This window comes from Bos mutus, chromosome 27 (genome assembly GCF_027580195.1).
Source record: "Bos mutus isolate GX-2022 chromosome 27, NWIPB_WYAK_1.1, whole genome shotgun sequence".
Classification (NCBI taxonomy): domain Eukaryota; kingdom Metazoa; phylum Chordata; class Mammalia; order Artiodactyla; family Bovidae; genus Bos; species Bos mutus.
In genome coordinates this window covers 7,291,590-7,315,515 of record NC_091643.1, presented here as the reverse complement: position 1 = coordinate 7,315,515, position 23,926 = coordinate 7,291,590, and the positions used below count along the sequence as shown (strand labels likewise).

General features: G+C 47.6%; 1 protein-coding gene across 4 annotated transcripts in view; it reads right to left on the bottom strand.

The window, feature by feature from the left end:
* Positions 1–23,926, bottom strand: part of SH2D4A (SH2 domain containing 4A) — a 74,382-nt gene that overhangs the window by 31,061 nt on the left and 19,395 nt on the right. For all 4 annotated transcript variants that reach the window (XR_011462887.1, XR_011462888.1, XM_070364308.1 and 1 more), the window contains 3 exons: positions 7,361–7,441; positions 1,802–1,913; positions 136–337 (listed from right to left, as the gene is read on the bottom strand). Coding sequence is in view for 2 of the 4 variants with exons in the window: in XM_070364308.1 (XP_070220409.1) it covers positions 136–337; positions 1,802–1,913; positions 7,361–7,441 (395 nt within the window). In the remaining 2 variants the exon portion in view is untranslated. The remainder of the gene's footprint in view (positions 1–135; positions 338–1,801; positions 1,914–7,360; positions 7,442–23,926) is intronic.

Below are 23,926 nucleotides of genomic sequence, written 5' to 3'. Positions count from 1 at the left end.
CCTGCCCAGGTGTCTTAGCATCGTAGGCTGGGAGGTGGGGCTGGACTGAATGGCACAGGCAGCCTCTGTCCCCGAAGCGGCCACGCAACTTACCCTCAATTACTTACACTTAGAGCCGCCCGCCCAGCTTCTCACCTGAGAGGTGTGTGTGGCTGTCCTGCTGGGCTCAGGAAATGAGGCTTGGGGGGGAGCGGGGGCCTCTTGGGTTTCTGGGGGCCGCCCGGGGGGCCCTGCTGCCCCTTGCCGCTCCTCCCCCGCTGCGACAGCCGCTTGTAGTCCTCCCGGGCCTGCTTGGCCAGGGAGCGCCGCTTCTCATCAGCGGCTTTGGATTTTCGCACTAGGAGAGACAGCGGGGTTCGAGTCAGCCCACGGAGACGGTGAGCAGAGTCAGCGCGGCAGACGGGGAGCAGAGTCGGGGGGGGCAGGGACGGGGGAGGGAAGGGGAGCCCCGTGCCCGAGAACTTCCTGCAGCAGCCAAGGCGGAGAAGAATCTCAGCCCGAGCGAGGGTCCGGTCAGCAGGGTCTCAGGATAATACGAGGTGAAGCCGCAGTCTCATCCTTGAGCCCAGAGACCGCCCCTCCCCAGACCATCAGGGGCTCTTCAGTGGCTTGTGGCCGAGGACCGGCTGGGTGGGCAGAGAGGCCACGCTCAGAGTCTGCGTGGCTGAACCACGAGTGATTCGGCCTCCCAGACCGAAGAAGGAAATGATTCTTACACGGCCAGTCACAGCCTCGGTGGGTGCATGAAAGTGACCCAAAACAGCCTCTTACGATTGCATTGTAACACAGAAGGGCTTTGGCAGTTTTTATTTCAGCAACTGAGCATCATGGACTTGACGCAGGATGTAAGAATAAGCCTTATGGGTATTTATCTGCATTTCAGGCATTATTGGTCAGAATCTGTTATGTCTGACTTCAAAGAAATGCCTAAAATCTTCCATTACGCTAAGATTTCCCTGCATAGAAGTGATGGGATCTGGTGAACATTTTCATTTCACAAAAACTGTCATTTTAATGGTGTTCGTTGTAAAGGAATTCCCAACATTCTGCGGACATGCCCGTCCCTGGCTCCTCCCACTGCCTCAAGGGATGACCGGGCAGTTAGGGCTTCCTAGTCCAGGTCAGAAGGAAGCCCTAACCCTGCTTCACACCCGAATCCTCCCAGCCTCAGCCTCGCTCACCCTCTGCTCTGCTTCATCGGCACTGGCCTCTCCCTAGGAGGACCCTCTCTGGGCAATGCTAACTCAGAATGAAGCAGGGTTCAGCCACAGGTGTGGCAAGGATGTGACAAGCCTGCCTGTCATCCCTGTGTCTTCTGATTACAAAGTTTAGATGTGCTCACTGTTGAAAGCTGAGAAAAATACACAAAAACAAGAAGTCCAACAAGTAACTTTGAATCCTGCCTCTCCAAGAAAACTAATGTTAATATGTTAACCTTCCACGCCTTTTCCCTCATACACTTAGACATTTTAAAACAGGGGTGCTTTTCATACTATTTTTATAATCATTTTTCTTCTTCAAGTTAAACAGATATAAATATATTCCAAGGACATTAAACGCTCTTCCAAAACATTTTTCATAGCTAAATACCATTCCATCATTTAGATACATCATAATGTTGCTGGTGCAAAGATGAGCTGAGAACCTTGCTGCAATTCAAAAGGTGGCCCGTAGCCTTTGAGTAATAATTTAGTGTTAAAAATATCTCTGGACAACCATTCTAAGTGTTTCCCAGGTCGTCATATTATTAAGTGAACAAGCTGCTTTCGTGTCACTGTTACAGAGGCCTCTGGGTACTTACAAGAAGCCTGCCACTCCGAATCTTCTTTCCAGTTTTTATAAATCTCCTTGGTTCTCTCTTCATCTATTTGTTTTATTTCTTCATCTTGTGTTTTCTTCACTGACACTTTCTTCTGTTTAAAAAACAAAACCAAACACTAGTGAGGAACTCCGGCAGTTTCCGGCAATGAGGCAGGTGCTACGTACGGAGTGGGCACAGAAACGAGCATCTGGACGAACGGAAGAGAATGGAAAGCCCCAAAATGAAAGCACACGCTTGCATGATCGACGGAATGCAGGAAAAGCAGTTCTAAGAGGGAGGTTCATAGAAATACAGGCCTTCCTCAAGAAACAAGAAAAAAATCTCAAACAGCCCAACTTACCACCTAAAGAATTAGAAAAAGGACAAACAAAATCCAAAGTCAACAAAAAGAAGGAAATAATAAAGATCAGAGAGAAGATAAATAGAGTTCAAAAACAATAGAACAGATCAATAAAACTAACAACTTTTTTTTTAAAGATACACAAATTTAACAAACCTCTAGCCAGGCTCAAAAGAAGACAGAGAGACAGAACTCAAGTAAACAAAATTAGAAATGAGAAGATAACAACTGATACCACAGAAATATAAAAAATCATAAGAGAACACTATGAACAATTATATGCCAACCAGGTGGACAACCAGAGGAAATGGACACATTTCTGGAAGAATACAGTCCACTAAAGCTGAGTCAGGAAGAAATAGTGGATTTGAATAGACCAGTTACTAGAAGTGAAATAGAATTTCTAATAATAATAAAAAAAAACCTGCTTGCAAACAAAAGTCCAGGACCAAATGGCTTCACTGGGGAATCCTACCACAAACACAAAGAAGAATTCATACCAATCCTTCTCAAACTCTTCCGAAAGACTGAAGAGAAGGAGACACTCCCAAAGTCATTCTATGAAGCCAACGTCACCCTGACACCAAACCAGGCAAAGACACTACAAAAAAAAAAAAAAAAAAAAAAGAAATTTACAGGCCAATATCTCTGAATAATACAGATGCGAAACTCCTCAACAAAATATTTGTAAACTGAATCCAAAAACATATAACAAGGATCCTATACCGTGATCAAGTTGGATTCATTCCACGGTCACAAGAATGACTCTACACACCCAAATCAGTCAATGAGGTGCACGACATCAGCAAAAGACAAGACAAAAACCACAAGGTTATCTCCATAGATGCAGAGAAAGAATGTGAAACAGACAGACTCTCATCAGTATGTGTTTAGAGGGAACATATCTCAACATAATGAAGGCCATTTACAACAAACCCGCAGCCAAACATCATCGTCAATGGTGAAAAGCTGAAAACTTCCCACAGGAACAAGGCAAAGATGCCCACTCTTGCCACTTCTATTCAACGTAGTATTGGAATTCATAACTATAACAATCAGACAAGAAAAAGAAGTAAAAGACAAAGAAAAAATTGGAAGGGAAGAGTTGAAACTGCCACTATTTGCAGATGACAGGAAACTCTATATAGAGAACCCAAAAGTCTCCAGCAGTGGCCACAGGACTGGAAAAGGTCAGTTTTCATTCCAATCCCAAAGAAAGGCAATGCCAAAGAATGCTCAAACTACCGCACAACTGCACTCATCTCACACGCTAGTAAAGTAATGCTCCAAATTCTTCAAGCCAGGCTTCAGCAATACGTGAACCGTGATGTCCAGATGTTCAAGCTGGTTTTATAAAAGGCAGAGGAACCAGAGATCAAATTGACAACATCCACTGGATCATCGAAAAAGCAAGGGAGTTCCAGAAAAACATCTATTTCTGCTTTATTGACTATGCCAAAGCCTTTGACTGTGTGCATCACAATAAACTGTGGAAAATTCTGAAAGAGATGGGAATACCAGACCACCTGACCTGCCTCTTCAGAAACCTATATGCAGGTCAGGAAGCAACAGTTAGAACTGGACATGGAACAACAGACTGGTTCCAAACAGGAAAAGGAGTACGTCAAGGTTGTATATTGTCACCCTGCTTATTTAACTTCTATGCAGAGTACATCATGAGAAACGCTGGGCTGGAAGAAGCACAAGCTGGAATCAAGACTGCAGGGAGAAATATCAATAACCTCAGATATGCAGATGACACCACCCTTAGGGCAGAAAGTGAAGAGGAACTAAAAAGCCTCTTGAGGAAAGTGAAAGAGGAGAGTGAAAAAGTTGGCTTAAAGCTCAACATTCAGAAAACTAAGATCATGGCATCTGGTCCCATAACTTCATGGGAAATAGATGCAGAAACAGTGGAAACAGTGTCAGACTTTATTTTTGGGGGGCTCCAAAATCACTGCAGATGGTGACTGCAGCCATGGAATTAAAAGATGCTTACTCCTTGGAAGGAAAGTTATGACCAACCTGGACAGCATATTGAAAAGCAGAGACATTACTTTGCCAACAAAAGTCCATCTAGTCAAGGCTATGGTTTTTCCAATGGTCATGTATGGATGTGAGAGTTGGACTGTGAAGAAAGCTGAGTGCTGAAGAATTGATGCTTTTGAACTGTGGTGTTGGAGAAGACTCTTGAGAGTCCCTTGGACTGCAAGGAGATCCAACCAGTCCATCCTGAAGGAGATCAGCCCTGGGATTTCTTTGGAAGGAATGATGCTGAAGCTGAAACTCCAATACCTTGGCCACCTCATGAGACGAGTTGACTCATTGGAAAAGACTCTGATGCTGGGAGGGATTGAGGGCAGGAGGAGAAGGGGACGACAGAGGATGAGATGGCTGGATGGCATAACCGACTCGATGGACATGAGTTTGGGTGAACTCCGGGAGTTGGTGATGGACAGGGAGGCCTGGTGTGTTGCGATTCATGGGGTCGCAAAGAGTCGGACACAACTGAGCGACTGAACTGACTGACTGACCACCATGACATTTTAAAAATTGTGGTAAAATGTACATAATATTAAGTTTACCATCACCATTTTAACGTTTACCATTCTGAAGCATTAAGTGCATTCAAGGGAATTTGTTTTTAACCAGAGAGAAATCTAACACACCAAATCACTTAAAAATCCCTTTGTTTATTTGAGGACAGCCTTCTGAGTGCTCATGAGAAAACTGAACTTACAACTCGGTGCACACAGCAAGACACAGCCTGTTAGCTGAGTCATGAGAGAAACTGAGCATCAGGGAGGACTGGCCGTGCTCTGCTCTGCACCACAAAAATGATGGCTTTTCTCTTTTGTGTTTTCCTATAGAAAAATAGACTCTCTTGTGGTTAAATGATTTCACCACAAGTAAAATACACGCTATGAAATTGGTTTCAATCACCATTAAATCTCGGTTAACACAGAAGATGGTGATAATTCAGAAATTGCACTTCACCTCAGATGTAGCGAAACTTTTGTGGTTTGCTTGTTTTCGCTTTTTTCTTCTTATACTCTTTTCCTGCCTAGAGCTAAGCCCCTTTCTTTAGTCAATATTACAAAAACCAAAGAAGAGCTTTTGGTGTTTGGAATGACTATTAAAATTTGCCATCGCCTTAATGAAGCTGTTGGCAAGCCTGAAATCAGTCCCAAGTGCAGGTCCCAATTTCTAAGCTCAAACAGGAAAAACTTCCAAGTCGAGCTTTGTTTGTCTGACATCTGCCTTTTAAAAACTGATTTTAAATAACTGGAAAAAAATATAACTACAATACTAAACTACGGTATGATGCATATTGTTGCTTAGGAAAAGCAAGAAGTTTGCAAAGTGGGTCTCCTTAAGGAAATATATTAAGTAAATAGTAACTTGGGCAGTGCTCAGTTGCTGGGGGCTACCCCAGTGTCTGAGAGCGCTGTGTTTAGTAAATCGCATTCCTTTTTTATCCGCAGCATCAATGCGTATGGGCACAGGGAGGAAGGAGACAGAATCAGCGAGTTTCACAGAGCGACAGCAGGTGAGACCTGACCTCGGCCGCTGTGTTCATTCAACCCAGCTACAACACTCAAGAGCTTGTCCTGAGTTTCCCTAAGGATTCCTCCAGAAAAATGTACTTTTAGAAAAGGCTTTACGAGTTGATCTTTACTTTCTCTATTTAGAAAACCCTCATTTCCTCTTTAGAAGCGGAAACGTCTGTCTGTCCACTGAAGACAAGGAACCTTCTATCTGCCGAAGCCCACAGGTCCAGGATGAAGGCCGGGAAGTGGAGGGGCAGCGGGGCTGAGGCTGGACACTGGTCCAGACGTCCAGGGGCCACGGCACAGAGCTGGAGACGGGCAGGGGGGCTGTCAAAGGTCCCCAACACAAAGCCGCTCATTGCAGGCTGACGCAGACAGTCCCACCGGCTCCCTCCCCGGCACTTCACTCGAGCTCATCCACCCATTTCTCTGTCTTTCCTCCACCGCGTCGTCCGACAGTTCTCGCCTCTGTGCTTGCCTACGTGCGGTTCCCTCTGCCTGGAATGGGCTTCCCCAGCCAGCCCCATGGCCCCAGCCTCAGTCTCCAGGCCTCTGCTCCAATACCCACTTCGCAGAGCAGCCTTCTCTGGCCTGTCCTCAGGTCCCTTATCCTGCGTTATTTTCCTCCAGAGCTCCTAGGACCTGACTTCACATGTCAGCTTTATCATCTGTCTCCTTGTCAGAAACAGCTGCTTTCCGAGGGCAGGACGTGAGCTGTTTTGTTCAGCAGAGGCCAGCACTCAGGAGGACCTCAACACAGGGGTCTGAATGAACAGGGCAGACCTTCTGACCTTTCTTTCCCGCCTGCCCGCGTGTAAAATGACATCATACTCAGGGCAGCGTCCCTGGAAAGTTCCTTTAGCGACTGTGGCTGCTGTTTTTGGAAAGAGGCATCTATTAAGCAGCAGCTGCACAGCAGGCCCACAGCTCCAAGGGTGCCCGTGACTCCAGTCTGCGACGTGCGTGCTCGTGGGTCATGCTCGGCCCCGCAGAGGAGAACGGGCCTGGGTCACACTGTCCATGGGAACTGGGCCGGGCCACCCTCACCGCAGCCTCCATTCCCGCCACCCCACCATGGCCAGATCCTCCTTTTCACAGCCTCATCTCTTACTCCACTTTTTCCAATCTTCCGTGGGTTCCCAGTCTCTGCCTCAGTTATCCTGAGAGCATCTCTGGGACCAAGACAGCAGAACAAGGGGGCCAGGAGACCCCCGTCCACACAGACCCAGACAGCAGAGTGCCTGGAGGTCCCGTGAGCACTGTGGACACAGTGACACAAGAGGTCACTCGGTGCAAATGGACTGGCTTGAGAGGGGGTGGACGCTGGGGAACCTGATCTGAATCCACCATTCGGCCAAGTTTCATGCTTCCTTTATCTCTGAAATCAGCCTCCCCAGCACTGGCCACCACCCACTCCCACTGCGTCAGGTCTTCAGGGAGGGGTCCAGCTGATACGCCCTGGCACCTGCTCTTTCCGTGACACTCAAGACTCTCCCACTCCGGATCAGCAGGCAAAGATGAACAGCTGTGTTCACGAGCTTCTCAAGACTTAATTTCACTTCTGCATGAGGCTAATAAACCAATTTGTGAAACGTCAGCAGAACTGGCTCTGCCCTTCGCCCCTGAGATGAAAGGGGAGTCTGTTACCTGGTGAAATCCGAATTCCTTTATTCGACTGACAGAATCTGCCAACATTTGGTGAATATTTCTTGAGGAGCTGGAGGACAGCTAAAAATCAAACGAAACACATTTTTATGCCATTTAGAGCTGCAATGCAATTTCAGAAGATCATCTGCTAATGCTTCCCTTGTGTCAATGTTCCCAAACACTGTGCCCCCGCCCCACCGCTGTACCCACGCATTTCCCAGCAACAGGTGAGCTCCTGACTCCATGAAACTCCATAGGAAACCCCGGCATCTGCACTCAGTAGGGTTAGTGGTGAGTTACTGCTCAGAAGCTGAGGGCTGGTGGTTTGCTTGTGTCTTGCTCCCGGCTGGCCCCAGGACCCCTGGGATTACTGTAATAAGACATCAACACTACTCCTTAATCTCAATTCTTTCTCTCTCAGTCCCTGATCAGCCTCCCCGTGTGTTTTAGGTCAGACCAGAGAAACACCTTAGTCGTGACCACCACACTGCGCTCGCCTCTCTCCCCATCTAGGGCTGGGACACGCCTGGAGCACTTGGTGCCTGGAGCCCTTCCCCCTCTCCCCGGCGCCCACTGCCGCCCAGGCTCCCCAGTGCCACCATGCCCCAGCTCAGAATTTGGGCTACTGCCACTCTATGCAGTCTTCCCAGGAGCCGGCTCCTGCCCATGAGGTTCCCAGTTCCACTGTGGGGATCCCCGGGGCCACCCCTGTGGGCCCCATGCCACCCCCCCAGGCTCTGTGACTGAGTTGGCATAGTACCCCGGGAGCCTCCTAAGACCAGGTCAGTCACACTGGCCACGTCGACTACTCCCTGGCCCAAGCACGGAGTCTGGGCAGTGGCCAGCCTGCAGCCACGTAACCTGTGTGGCTGAGACAGTCACCCTCAACCCACAGGACCGCCACTTCTGAGCCTTATACCTGAGGACTCCTTCCTGGGTCCTGGCATAAGTCAGAAATTGCCTGCAAACATTTCAGCCGGAGGTCAGCATTGGTGCTGAGACTCAGCGCAGAGCACGGGGGGACTTGGGGTCACTTCTATGTCATAAAACAAACCTGCAGGGCCATCTCAACCCCGCCCCTTCCCCACCACAGCTGGCACGTGGCTACCTGCGACACTGTACTTCCCAGCTGGCCGACCCGTTCGGTACCCATGTGAATAATTATCTCCAAAATAACGCAGGTGATAAATGGCATCGGCCACCTCTATGTATGTGTGTGTGTGTGCTAAGTTACTTCAGTTGTGTGCGACTCTTTGCGACCCCATGGACTGTAGCCTGCCAGGCTCCTCTGTCCATGGGATTTTCCAGGCAACAATAGTGGAGTGGTTGCCATTTCCTACTCCGGGGATCTTCCCAACCCAGGGATCAAACCCGCGTCTCTTACATTTGCTGCATTGGCAGTGGGTTCTTTACCACCTGGGAAGCCCCTTATGCCTATTACTTGGCAAATGGATGAATCCTATAGGTTTCACAGTCGCTAACTGCCACATTCTTTTTTCCTCTTATTTTGATATTATGTTAACAAAAGGATGCAGCTCCCTGCACCTAGAGCACAACAGGACAATAACCAGTCCCCCTCCTGATGAGCAGATGAGAAGGTGCCCAGCAGGCTTTGGGGAAGTTGGTCTGTTCAGAAGCCTGAGATGGCTTTGAAGGGCTCAGGCTTGCGGTCTTTGAATGCATTTCCACTAAAGGGAGTGTGAACCTTAAAAACAGGTTCATTCTCCCTTCCCTCAGTGATATGAGATCTGTGGGGCATCATTTTGCAAAAAAGGATCAGTTTCTTCTACGCTGAAAAAGAGGCGGCAGCTAATCGCGCTCCCTTGATACCTTCACAGCTGCTGTGGGCAGTCCCGCAGCCCCAACCCTCCACTCGTGGCCTTCGGAGGGACTCGGGCCTTGGTCACGCACAGAGCTTTGGACCAGGGTTTCATCGGCAGCACCTCCACCATGATCAGCTCCTCAACAAGCCTGCAGTTGTTTCCTGAATAAGCATCAGGCTAATTCCCAGGTGGCTGAGCTGGTAAAGAATCTGCCTGCAGTGCAGGAGACCCCAGTTCGATTCCTGGGTCAGGAAGATCCCCTGGAGGAGGGCATGGCTACCCACTCCAGTATTCTTGCCTGGAGAATCCCATGGACAGAGGAGCCTGGCGGGCTACAGTCCACGGGGTCACAAAGAGTCGGACACGACTGAGCGACTTTCACTTCGCTTCACTCCACATGTCTGACGCTGCTCTTCCAAGTCATGCATTACAGGGTGTGCTCTACCTTGTCAAGGATTTCCCCCCAGCACCTGCCAATGACTGTCGTCTGCTTGGACACAGCACCTTCAACACGCGGCAGGCATTATTCTTTGTCCCTTAGAAGTGCTCCTTCAACGGCGCTAACTGCCTCGCATACACACACAACTGTGTGTTCTCACCACTTGCTTTTTAAAAAACCACCATCTGAATTTCGTCTGTCATCATCATGTTCCCCTTATCACTAGCAACATGCTCATGGCTTCTGCACTTGTCAGATATTACAGCGTTATCAGGATTCTTAAAATAAATCTAAGCATAAAGGCAGGAACCAGTTTCCAGGACTCCGTGCTGGACCTCTGGTGACCGTCAGTGCCACCTACTGGTGCCGCTCAGAACTGACAGTTCTTTCCTTGTCTGAAGGGTTCAGTTCAGTTCAGTTCAGTCGCTCAGTTGTGTCCAACTCTTTGTGACCCCATGAATTGCAGCAGGCCCGGCCTCCCTGTCCATCACCAACTCCCAGAGTTCACTGAGACTCACGTCCATCGAGTCAGTGATGCCATCCAGCCATCTCATCCTCTGTCATCCCCTTCTCCTCCTGCCCCCAATCCCTCCCAGCATCAGAGTCTTTTCCAATGAGTCAACTCGTCTCATGAGGTGGCCAAAGTATTGGAGTTTCAGCTTTAGCATCATTCCTTCCAAAGAAATCCCAGGGCTGATCTCCTTCAGAATGGACTGATTGGATCTCCTTGCTGTCCAAGGGACTCTCAAGAGTCTGAAGGGTTAGGTTTTCTTTTTAGTACCTCAGAGCTCACAAGTTGGTTCTTGAGTAGACAGGATTTAGCATAAATAATTGATGAATTTAGCAACCACTCCAGCGATCGGCTGCTGCTGCTAAGTCGCTTCAGTCGTGTCTGACTCTCTGCGACCCCAGAGACGGCAGCCCACCAGGCTCCCCGTCCCTGGGATTCTCCAGGCAAGAGCACTGGAGTGGGTTGCCATTTCCTTCTCCAGTGCATGAAAGTGAAAAGTGAAAGTGAAGTCGCTCAGTCGTGTCCGACTCCTAGCAACCCCATGGACTGCAGCCTACCAGGCTCCTCCGTCCACGGGATTTTCCAGGCAAGAGTACTGGAGTGGGGTGCCATCGCCTTCAGCACTTCTGCTTAAATCCTTCCACGTGTCTAGAACATACTGTCAACTCTAAAACTGTTCACACGTGCTAAGAACCATGTTTATAAAAATCCTCATTGTAAAGGTGAGCCAAGATTTGCTCTTATTCCAAAGCGTTAAAATAATGTAAAGAAGTTACTCCAGTCTTGCGTAGAGCACGTTCATTCAGATACACGTCCGTGCTTCCAGATTCACAAAACACATCATGTAGAATGGAATAGACTGGAGGGAGTGTGAGGCAGGAGATCTCCTTTACTGAAAAACAGCCAGATTCAGAGCTCAAAAGCAACGATTCACCGTGCCGGTAGCAGAGGGAGGCGAGCTAAGGATGGCACTCTGAGCACCCCCAACCTGAGGATGAAGCAGCGTCCTGGAGAGGAGCGAAGCCTCTCCGAAGGTTCCACGTGATGCTGTGTTCCAGGGAGCAGACTGTTGTCAGTCCAGTTTGTGGGGCTTCCCAGGTGGTGCTAGTGATAAAGAACCTGCCTACCAATGCGGGAGATGTAAGAGACCCGGGTTCGATCCCTGGGTCGGGAAGATCCCCTGCTGGAGGGCATGGCAACCCACTCCAGTGTTCTGGCCCCAAGAATCCCATGGACAGCGGAGCCTGGCAGGCTGCAGTGCCTGGGTTCACAGAGAGTCAGACACGACTGAAGAGACTTAACACGCACGCACACACACATTCCAATTTGTAACACAAGAAAGGCTGGGAAACCAGCTACCTCCCAACATAGATTTTGCTTACAAAGAACTTTCAAATCGATACATCCTTTGACCTTCTTAACACCATAAGGGTGTCAAAGCAAGTGTCATCCCTTTACCACAAAGGTAAGGCCACCTGATCACAGACAGGAAAGCAGGGACTGACACCCACATCCTCTCAGCCTGCTTCTTCCATGGGGCATCCCAGAGAACACCCGTCTGCTCTCACACACAGAAGCCTGGACTGTCCCCTCCCATCCTCGGCATCGCAGAGACTTCCGCAGCTGCTGAAACTCTACCAGCAGAATGAAAGCAATTGTGTCTGCTTCTTATTTGCTTTATTTAAAACCAAAAACTGTCACGCAATATTTATGCAAAAGTTCCAGAAAATAAGGAGAAAGCTTGGGAGCCAATGACCTCAGGAGACAGCTGACTTTCTGCAGACACCAAGTCAGAATGGTCCACTCCAATCAGTGCGGACCAAGGCCTGGGAGTAGAGCCCCTCCACACTGACCAACAGGCTTTATAAATACATATAAATTCGTTAAAATCGGAAGTATGGCCACTCAAATCTACATAAGCAATGTGGTAACAAAAGACTCTGCCAGCAACATCACTATTACATGGTTACAAACTGTATCTCCTCCAGAGACTGTATGTCACACGAAGATTATTCTAATTATATTCCCTTTTTAAACTGGTTTGAAAAGTGGTTCCTTCCTGCTTCTAACCAAATATTTACTCTGTTTGAAAGTAGGATTATACAATCAAACAAATGTCAAGAGACTTTCATTCCCAATAAACCAAAAAGCTCTAAAAGACAGAACATTTTCAGCACTGGCTTTTTTATGGTGAAGAAGGAAATGATGAATCCAGGAGTTAAAATCAAGAGTTTACGTTTGAAAACAAACTGCTGGGTTAAGTATGCGCTCCTCCTGTCCGTACACCTCTTAAATCCACGGTGTTCCTTCATAGACTGATGGTCGGCATAATAACCTCTGTGAGGGCAAAGACCACGTCGGCTTAATTAACTCACTGATGTCTGGAGCCTCAGCAAAGGGAACAGTGACTGGGCATATAGTAGGGCCTCAATAAATACCTGGTGAATAAGTGGACACACTATAAACTCACCAGCACTTTCTCAATCATGAGGAGATACTCTGTGTAGTTTCTTCTTAGTCTTACTTGCTGGGGCTGTCCTGGGTCTCTCTTGTCAAGTCCAGCTTTCCTAGTTGCAGTGAGCAGGGGCCCCTCTCGAGTTTCGGTGTGTAGGCTTCTCATTGCAGAGATTTCTCTTGGGCTTCCCTCATAGCTCAGTTGGTAAAGAATCTACCTGCAGTGCAGGAGACCTGGCTTCAATCCCTGGGTCAGGAAGATCCCCCGGAGAAGGACATGGCAACCCACTCCAGTTTTCTTGCCTGGAGAATCCCATGGACAGACGGCACGTGGAATCTTCCCAGACCTGGGATCGAACCCCTGGTCCTCTGCACTGGCAGGCAGATTCTTAACCACTGGGCCACCAGGGAAGTCCCAGTCTAGTTTTAATACTAATAAGAAAGACAATCGATGGCTTGTCTCCCCACTTTGCTAACCAGGTCACTGGAATAATCAGATTCCTATTTCTATGCCCAGCCATTTTAAGTAAAAAGAGAATTTCCCAGTGATGTCTCTAACAGGAAGCTTTTGAGCGCACTGCGGGTTTAACTTCTTTTTTTTTCTTTCTAAAACAGTGAGAGAGGCAGAATAATAAAACTGCGCTTTGACAAAGGATAATAATACAGAGAAAGTGGAGGTACATTCATAACGCCAACTAGACTAAGAAGAGGAAAAAGGGACAGTCAATTTTACTGCTGAAAATACAGTGTGGTCCCCATGGAGAGATTTCACTGAGACATGAATTAGGACAACGGAGACCCTAGAGAATCTTTTCCCCATTCCTCTAACATTGTTTCTAGCAAAATCTATACATGGAGACTCCTGGAGAGCCTGATTTGAAAATACAGTGGTTTTGATGTGTAATTTTATGGCACCTCTTTAAATAATGCATTGTCTTTTCGGGCCAAGTCGCTTCAGTCATGTCCGACTGTGTGTGACCCTACGGACTGTGGCTGGCCAGGCTCCTCTGTCCGTGGGGATTCTCCAGGCAAGAATACTGGAGTGGGTTGTCATGCCTTCCTCCAGAGGATCTTCCCGACCCAGGGACTGAACCCGAGTCTCTTGCATCTCCTGCATTGACAGGCGGATTCTCTACCACGAGCGCCACTTGGGAAGCCCACCGTCTTTAGTGTCTGAGTTTATTTTGAGCAGAGCTAAGCATGGTACAGTCATGCCGCATGAAGGGCTGCCCACCAGCATCACATCTCACCCACAACTCCTCCAAGCAACGTGCAGACAGCAGGACTGGAAAGTAATATCCTTGGAAACATAATTGTCAGAGATAGTCAGGGTTGTAGGGCAACGAGCTTCAGCTATGAAAGCGTCTCAGAGGCCCCTTTTACATTTAAATATATTACCATGAATATTTATGTATTTACTATATATAATATAAACATAACATACATAAGGATAGTAACAAAGAATTGTTAAAAAAGTAGTCAGAGCCTTCAAAACATGGTTCATTTGGGAAGTCCTGACATAAAATAAAATAGGAACGCACCAATAAACAATAATAGAAACTTGGGGCTTTCCTGGTGGCTAGTGGTAAAGAATCTGCCTGCCAACGCAGGAGACACGGGTTTGATCCCTGACCCAGGAAGATCCCATGTGCCCCAGAGCAACTAAGTCCATGAGCCATAATTATTGAGCTTGTGCTTAGAGTCTGGGAGCCACAACTCCTGAGCCCGAGCACAGCAAGCAGAGAAAAGCTCGAGCAGCGATCAGGACTCAGCACAGCCAAAAATAAACAAGTAAAATGATTTTTTAAAAATAATAATAATAGACAATAGCAGTTCTGTCATATATCATACTTTACGAATCACCTCTCTATGTTATTTCATCTAATTCTCACATCCAACCCAGTGATTTGTAGCTACTTCACCTCCACTTTTCAGAACAGGACACTGAGCCCCAGAAAGGTCCTCTGACTCGGGGTCTGCATCTTTCTCCCCAACACACGCTCTCCCACTGAGGTGGATAAACGAATTGATGCCGGCATCACCGGCACAGCCCAGCGTGAAGCTGTGTCACCAGTTTCATAATGTACAACTCTCAACACCAGAACTGTTCTCGTTTGTAACTCACTTTATATTAAGTTCTTTATGTAACATACTTCTTCTAAAACTCCAACAGCTTAAATGAGCTTTTGGGGCTTCTCTGATGGCTCAGATGGTAAAGAATTTGCCTGCAAAGCAAGAGATCTGGGTTCGATCTGTGGGTCAGGAAGATCCCCTGGAGAAGGGAATTGCCATTCCCCACCTACTCCAGTATTCTTGCCTGGAAAATCCCAAGGATAAAGAGCTTGGCTGGCTACAGTCCAGGGGTTGCAAAGAGTTGGACATGACTTGGCAACTAACATTTTCACTTTCTACTTTGAAGGGCTTAGGATTCTGTGAGTATAGCTTATACAAAATTTTATTCTACAAACTACCACGAAATTCTATTACACTTACACGAAATCAGCTTGGGAAACTGTGTAACTGATTATGGCTCCACTCTTGAGTTAATAAAATGGTCCCAGTTAATTCCTCAACTGTTTTTACTTGGAATACTCAATACTTTCTCACAAAAAAATAATACTGAAATGCTTCCTTCGTGTAGACTAGGAGGGAACAGACATCAGGGACATAGTTAGTGGTTTGGAATTTTATCTGTTTTGTTCACATCCAACTCAACCCTCAAAATTCCATGTGCATTTCAGGAATACATGTCCCCTCCTGTTTGCAGTGGTTTCCTCATTATTAGTCCCTCTGGGGGGCTGGGAACACATCTGTCTGCAGACAAGAGCCAGCTGTCCCGCAAGGGCTCCACCAAGCCCTGGCACAGGGCACCTACCCCTCGGTGGAGGTGGGCTCTCCACCTGCATACTACCCGCCAAGGTTAAGCCACCAAGGGACCTACACTAATACTACTTTTCATTCTTCTTTTATAATTTTATTTATTTTTGGCTGTGCTGGGTCTTCGTGGCTGCACAAGCTTTTCTCTAGTTGCGGCGAGTGGGGGCTACTCTCCAGGTGCAGTATATGGGCTTCTCACCATGGAGGCTTCTCATTTCAGAGTCCAGGCTCTAGGGCACGCGGGATTCAGCAGCTGTGGCCCCTGGGCACTAGGGCACCGGCTCAGTAGGTGTGGTGCCTGGGCTTAGTTGCTCCTCCATATGTGGTATCTTCCCAGGTCAGGGATTGAACCCATGTCTCCTGCTTGGCAGGGGCACTCTTTCCCACTGGGCCAGGGAAGTCCTACTTTTCACTCTCAACAGAAAGCCTGTGCCACAGAGAACCCCAAGCTTTGGGTGCCAGACAACAGCGCCTCAAGATGGATAAGAGTCCAAAAGTGAAAACCAAGCATTTTCTTTTCCATCCTGTCCAAGTGGTATGATTGCAACACCTTGTTTCTGAGTCTCTCCTTTATGAAGACAAGCAACCGAAATCCAGCTTCAGAGAATTACTGGTGAGCGAGCAGACAGCAAGCTTAACAACTTTGCTCTGGGAGGGACGAGGGAGGTAAGGAAGAAGGGAAACCTGAGAGGAAGCCTTTCATCGCATCTGAACATCATCTTACAGGTACTGCTTCACTGCGCCCTACGGAAGGGAACATCACCTACGAGCCAGAGTAACACCTCAAAACACAACTGGACGCCACACCTTTCAAGGCCAACTTTACAATCAAAGCGCACATTTTAGAGGCATGTTTTTTTCATCGGTTGCTTTACTGAAATGACAGGTGCAAAAGCAGGTACCAGAATCTTGGGCAGTGTGGGAGGGGTGTGTGTGTGTGTGTGTGTGTGCGTGTGCGTGCGTGCGTGCGCATACTAGGAGTGGAAAGGCAAGCAGTCTCATCTCCAGCTCCATGTGGTTAAAGAAGATACAACATATGACAGGGAAGAGTCCTGCTCAAGGATTTTTATAATATGCTAGCTTCAAGATCTTTTTCTGTTTTTTTGGAATGCTTTGAATTCCAGATGTTTGTTTTAATTTTTTTACAATCTCCTGTTTTGCAATATAGTCCACTTTGAAGGCCATTTCTGTAAAAACAAGTAATTCTCTGGAAATAAAATCTATAAGTGAGCAGATAGCTTTATTCGAGGTCCTCTCTGGGGCAAGGACAGTCAGTCTACTGATGGAGAGTCAGTCCCCAGCCTACAAATCACCCGACGCAGACACACACAAGGGCTTATCTTTGAATTAGCGCCCCAGCCACCCCTCTCCCGACCACATTCAGACCTGTCCTGTTCCCTCCCATATTCTCCCGCAGGAAGGGGTTACACATTGACTGCTTCGGGGGGATGGGAAGCTGTCAACACAGGGGGTCCCTAAGGGTCTCTCTGCTCAGCAGAGGGGTGCTCCTGGTTCTACCTAAACTCCCCCGGGGAGGGTACCTGTTCACACAGTACTTCTCCTGCCATTTTCTCGGGCTCCAATTAAGTCCCCATCAGACTTGTCTCTGCCTGAGAACGGCCTCTGCTTCCCAACCTGCCTGTCTCAGAACCTGGCTGGGTGACAGCTAAGTTCTGATATTTATCATCACCTCCCGCTCAGCGACAGACTCTGAGCAATGCTGGAGCGTTTGCTGTCCTCCACCGAGAACCACAACACTCTCACTAAATGTTAAGCAGACCATCAGTCTGAGTCTCCCAAGTGCTGTCACCACTGCCAAGAACAAGGGGAGGGCAGGTATTCTGCCGAAGGCAACAGCTTTCGAATACATGCCAGGCAGTCAGCCCTGATATAGGCATCCTTTCTGCCTCCTCCTCAACTGAGCAAGCCACACAGCCTCTGCCTGCCTCCACCCTCTCCTCTGAAAAATGACAAGGACCACAGCTGTGCTTGTGGTGAGAGCAGCATCTTATAACTGAAGGACTTCAGGGGACAATTCTTGCTGCTTCCATGAGATAAGACTAGGAAAGCATCTGCATACATTTTTTTCAGCTTCTTTTGTAAAGAAACAATATTGCTAATTTAATCCCTATTTTATGGCGGGAACTGATTCCGCTAGAGGGACAGAGCTGCTTCAAAGGGGGCCCATTCTCAGACCAGCAATCTTCTACTGTGTCAGCTCTACAGTTTCAAGAAATCTGGTACTTAATCAGCCAGTCTTACTTTTGGCCATCCATTTATTAAAATGAAAAATTTAAGTTTACATAAATATATTCTTAAAAAATGTTTTTAAAAAGATTATCTTGAGTGATAGAGATACTGGACTCCAAGTTTTCTAAATCCTGAAGCAGAGATTAAACAACTCTTCTCAAATCCCCCACATATGCTTCTTGTTTCCCTGGTGGCTCAGTTGGTAAAGGATCTGCTTGCAATGTAGGAGACCCAGGTTCGATTCCTGGGTCTGGAAGATCTCCTGGAGAAGGAAATGGCAACCCACTCCAGTACTCTTGCCGGGAGAATCCCATGGACTGTAGCCTGCCAGGCTCCTCTGTCCATGGGGTCCCAAGAGTCGGACACGACTCAGCGACTAAACCACCACCACCAAATATAAGGGTGAAGCAGACAGTCTCCACCCTCAGAACTGAGGCAAACCTTTCATTGTTCTAGAAGACACCTCCTTGGATAAAGCCGTTTGCGGATGAAGATATAAAATAAAGCACTGTTTCATTGGTACAGAACAGTCCAGTTGTAGACCTAAAGATTGGGCTGTTCACTGCTCTGGTTCCATGAAAGGAAGGGTACAGGTCTCTACATTTTTTATATGTAAGGAGATTAACTAGGCCCAGGTAGGCCAAGAGATACGGGTTTGAGTCTGGAGGTGGAGGGCTGTGGGGAAAAGCTCAGAATACGACAGCCAGTTGACTAGGGAGCACGTAATTTGTACTTTATTTCCAGACAGGAGGCCGGGTTAACCTCACCCTCTACTGCTGGGTCTGGACCTCACATCCCTGCCCAATTCCCACTCAGATGTGAACATCCAGTCCTGGTGACATGATTTACCCAGTGAAACTGCATAGAAACCCTCTGTAACAGCTGCAGAGACCTGAGAAGATAGTCACATTCAGGCCACACAGGCACGAGAGTTGTTTAGGATCATGAGTATTTAGAGCTAGAAGGAAACTCTGTGGATTCCTTTTTGCAAACAGAGCATCTGCGGACAGGGCACAAGGATGAAGGGGCCCTGGCTGCGGGGAGGAGAGCTGTGATCCATTAGTGATGTCTGTGCGGACAGGGCACAAAAGAGGAAGGGGCCCTGGCTCTGGGGAGGAGAGCTGTGATCCATTAGTGATGTCTGTGCGGACAGGGCACAAAAGAGGAAGGGGTCCTGGCTCTGGGGAGGAGAGCTGTGATCCATTAGTGATGTCTGTGCGGACAGGGCACAAAAGAGGAAGGGGTCCTGGCTCTGGGGAGGAGAGCTGTGATCCATTAGTGATGTCTGTGCGGACAGGGCACAAAAGAGGAAGGGGTCCTGGCTCTGGGGAGGAGAGCTGTGATCCATTAGTGATGTCTGTGCAGGTGCAGGCGTAGGAGCAGTCTTGTGCTCCGTGGCGACAGACCATTTAAACGCCTCTCAATTGGATCTGCATATTTTTCCCTCAGAGTGTGCCCAGACAGTCACTTGTGTCCAACTCTTTGCCACCCCATGGACTGTAGCCCGCCAGGCTCCTCTGTCCATAGGATTCTCTGGGCAAGAATACTGGAGTCGGGTGCCAGCTCCTCCTCCAGAGGATCCCTCAGAGGGTAAGCATTTCCAAAAACATCTCATGTTCTAATCCATTCTTGTGCATTTAAAAAAAATTTTCAGGGTCTTAATTTTTAAATTTACTTGTAATCTTTAAATTTGTAAATTTGTAGCAATGAGGTAATTTTCTAAAAGGAAATTTGTTATGGGTGAACTTGATTTCATAAAAATCAAACGTAAACATCTGTATTTACACCCAAAATATCCGAAGTAGACTAGTCAGTCATTATAAAATGTACTATGTGATGCTATTAAATAACTGGTCAATACAAATGTATATTAGTTTATATAGATTTATAAATGGGTGAATAGGTAGGGAGGCAGGTCAGATGGATGGATAAATGGATAGATAGCTTTTGGATGATTAACACATGCTCCTATAGTTAAAAAAAAATCATTGCTAACAAAGATAAATACTACATGTCTGACTCTTTGTGACCCCGTGGACTGTAGCCTACCAGGCTCCTCTGTCCATGGAATTTACCAGGCAAGAACACAGGACTGGGTTGCCATTTCCTTCTCCAGGGGATCCTCCCAACCCAGGGATCGAACCTGGATCTCCCGCATTGCAAGCAGACACTTTACCATCTGAGCCACCAGTGATTTGGATACGTTTTCATTAAAAAGTTATATTTTTCAAATACTGGGGGGAAGAAGCCTCTCACTTCACAGATAAGGAAAAACAGAATCCTGCAGACACAGAGTGAGGATGAAAGCGCCGGTCTTCTGGGTCATTTACCGTGTTTGCTCTCATTATGCTTCCACAGCACAAAAGTCTCCTCCAAGTCCACAACCCCTTTGGAACAATAATGAAATCCAACCAGTTCTGAATGTATGCAACTTATCCTCAGGAGAAAATGTGACTTGGACTACCATGAGGCCGTTTACAGTATTTACCATCACTGATCAGAGTGTAACTAAGCCCTGCTGGCGGAGAAGGCGATGGCACCCCACTCCAGTACTCTTGACGGAGGAGCCTGGTGGGCTGCAGTCCATGGGGTCACTAAGAGTCGGACACGACTGAGTGACTTCACTTACACTTTTCACTTTCATGCACTGGAGAAGGAAATGGCAACCCACTCCAGTGTTCTTGCCTGGAGAATCCCAGGGACGGGGGAGCCTGGTGGGCTGCCGTCTCTGGGGTCGCACAGAGTCAGACACGACTGAAGCGACTTAGCAGCAGCAGCAGCAAGCCCTACTGGGGATACTACACATTACACTGTATAGACACAGCATTTCTTTTATAAAGTCTGAAAAAATCTGGAATCTAAAACGCATCTGGCCCAGGGGTTTGGAAAACGGAGGGCAGGCCAGTACTGCTGAGCCCTCCACCTTCAGGGTGTGGTGGGCAGTGAAAGTCAAAGACGCTCAGTTGTGTCCGACTCTTTGCGACCCCACGGACTATACAGCCCATGGAATTCTCCAGGCCAGAATACTGGAGTGGGTAGCCTTTCCATCCTCCAGGGGATCTTCCCAACTCAGGAATCGAACCCAGGTCTCCCACACTGAAGGTGGATTCTTTACCAGCTGAGCCACCAGGGAAGGAAAGGTATGCTTTTAATTTCTGGGGCTCAAAAAAAGGCAGGTGTTTTTAATTCCTGGGGCTTCCCTGGTGGCTCAGTGGTAAAGAATCTGCCTGCCAATGCAGGAGACGTGAGTTCGATCCCTGGGTTGGGAAGATCCCCTGGAGGAAGAAATGGCAACCCAGCCCAGTATTCTTGCCTGGAGAATCCCATGGACGGAGGAGCCCGGCGGGCTACAGTCCACAGAGTCGCCAAAGAGTTGGTCACAACTTAGCAACTGAACAACAACAATTTTTAATCTCCAGTTTTTACAGAGGAGAAGACAGAGGCTCCAAGAGGTTCTGAGATTTGTCTGCCGGCCCTCGGGAGAAGCCGGGTCACACAGACTCAGCGCTGCCAGGCGCAGGGCAGACACTAAGCAGTCTGGCTGAGGCAGCAGCAGGGCTGGGATGTAAGCTGTGGGGATGCCGCCTCGATCCCCTCTCCACTCCCTGCTCACTCCCTCCCCTCTCTCTTTCTCCCTGTTTTCTTACAGAAGAAAGTCTACTGTTTAATTTGAAAGCCAGCAACATCTGGATCTAAAGCATTCCTGCTTTAGGAGGGAAAAAAGCAAAATCTTGAATCCCCAGGGTGTGATGGTGAGGGTGCAGCTGGTTCCTCCCCAGCAGAAGAGAGGGCCTGGCCCCGCCTCTAACACAGGCCCCACCCAGCCACGGGCCAGCCCCTTCCACTCCAAGAACACACCTGGTTTTACATCCCAGACGGCAGCTCTGAGGATGGAGTGGGATCCTGAAACCAAGTCCTCCGGCAGCTGTCCAGGGACACCTGCACGTAAAGGGTCAAATTCCTGGCCCCAGCCACGACTGTCCCAGCTACCAGCACAAAAGCAAACCTGTCTTTTCACCGAAGAATATCCCGGGCTCCTGGCTACACCCTTAGGATGTTCTGCTTTCGCCTCTTGGCATCCTCTTAAGGTGATTTCATCTTATTCAAAATATTAGTGGGTAAAGAGAGCAGATGGGGTTTCTCTGGTGGCTTAGAAGGTAAAGAACCCACCTGCAATGCAGGAGACTCAGGTTCGATCCCTGGATTTCGAAGATTCCTCTGGAGGAGGAAATAGCAATCTACTCCAGTATTCTTGCTGCAAGAATCCCATGGACAGAGGAGCCTGGCGGGCTACAGTCCATGGGTTCGAAAAGAGCTGGACACAACTGAGCAACTAACACTTTCATTTTCAAAGAGAGTGGATAACGAAGGATTAACAGTGGGATTTGCCCTGAGTCCTACACAGGCCCAAAGGGGCCCCAGACTATATGTCTATCACAATGTGTCCCACCTCCATACTTTCATAAGACAATCAGGCAGAGCTGAAAAGGCACCAGCTGGTACAAATGCAGAAACCCAGTCCACTCCTGTTGTTCAGTCGCTAAGTTGTGTCCGACTCTTTGTGACTTCACGGACTGCAGCACACCAGGCTTCCCTGTCCTCCACTGTCTCCCGGAGTTTGCTCAGATTCTTGTCCATTGAGTCGGTGATGCCATCCAACCATCTCATCCTCTGTGGTCCCTTCTTCTGCTGTCTTCAGTCTTTCCCAGCATCAGGGTCTTTCCCAATGAGTCAGCTCTTCTCACCCAGGTGGCCAAAGATTGGAGCTTTTTATGATTCTGGAAAATCGACTGTTCTTTAAATCCTCCCATGGTTATTCAGATAAGCATTATGATCACAAACTTCAATAAAAATGCTTGATAGTTTTTCTTTTCATAATAAATTTTAGGCCTTGTGTAGACAATGAAATTTTAAAGACATGACCATATCCTTTTATTGGTAGATACTATGGTTAAATTTATATATTTTCTTGGGCTCCAAAGTCACTGCAGACAGGGACTGCAGCCATGAAATTAAAAGATGATTGTTCCTTAGAAGAAAAGCTATGAGAAACCTAGACGGTATATTAAAAAGCAGGACATAACTTTGCCAACAAAGGTTCCTGTAGTCAGAGCTATGGTTTTTCCAGAAGTCATGTACAGATGTGAAAGCTGAACCACAAAAAAAGCTGAGCACCAAAGAACTGATGCTTTCAAATTGTGGTGCTGGAGAAGACTCTTCAGAGTCCCTTAGATTGCAAGATCAAATAAGTCAATCCTAAAGGAAATCAACCCCGAATATTCACTGGAAGGACTGAGGCTGAAGCTCCAATAATTTGGCCACCTGATGCAAAGAGCCAACTCACTGGAAAAGACCCTGATTCTGGGAAAGACTGGGGCAAAAGGAGAAGAGAGTGGGAGAGGATGAGATGGTTAAATAGCAACACTCACTCAATGGACATGAATCTAAGAGAACTCTGGGAGACAGTGAAGGACAGGGAAGCCTGGTGTGATGCAGTTCATGGGATCACAAAGAGTCAGACACGACTTAGTGACTGAACAACAATGGTTAAGTTATGGCTGCAACACGGAAATCTTTACAGCGAAAGTCTGGACTGCATTTTGGAAACATGCATTGTCTCAGCTTCTCACCAGAGTTCTTTCCCAAGGAGCAGATCTGGAGAAGACAACGAATCTGTACATTGGAATTATGATGGGAGTGGGAGTTAAGTCAGATATAGGAAAACGAGGACTTTCAGAGATTCAGGGGCAGATTAGTCTCTTCGGGCATTAGTCTGTGGATGTGCACACAGAAATCATACTCATGTCGTAAAATGAAATAATTCCACGAGAAAAAGCTTTGCAAACTCTAAATCAAAATGTGTGTATTTTATTCTTTTATATAAAATCAGCTTCCCTGGCAGCTCAGACGGTAAGGAATCCACCTGCAATGCAGGAGATCGGGGTTCAATCCCTGGGTGGGGAAGATATGCTGGAGAAAGAAATGGCAACCCACTCCAGTATTTCTGCTTGGAGAATCCCATGGACAGAGGAGCCTGATGGGCTTACAGTCCACGGGTTGCAAAGAGTCAGACACGACTTAGCAACTAAGCACACATATAAAATTAACTTACATCTCCACCTCAAGGAGCATGAGAAATCCTTGATGTTTCTAAACCAGACTCAGACTAGTCTTTATGGCTAATGCATTCTGACGTATGGCAGAAACCAGCA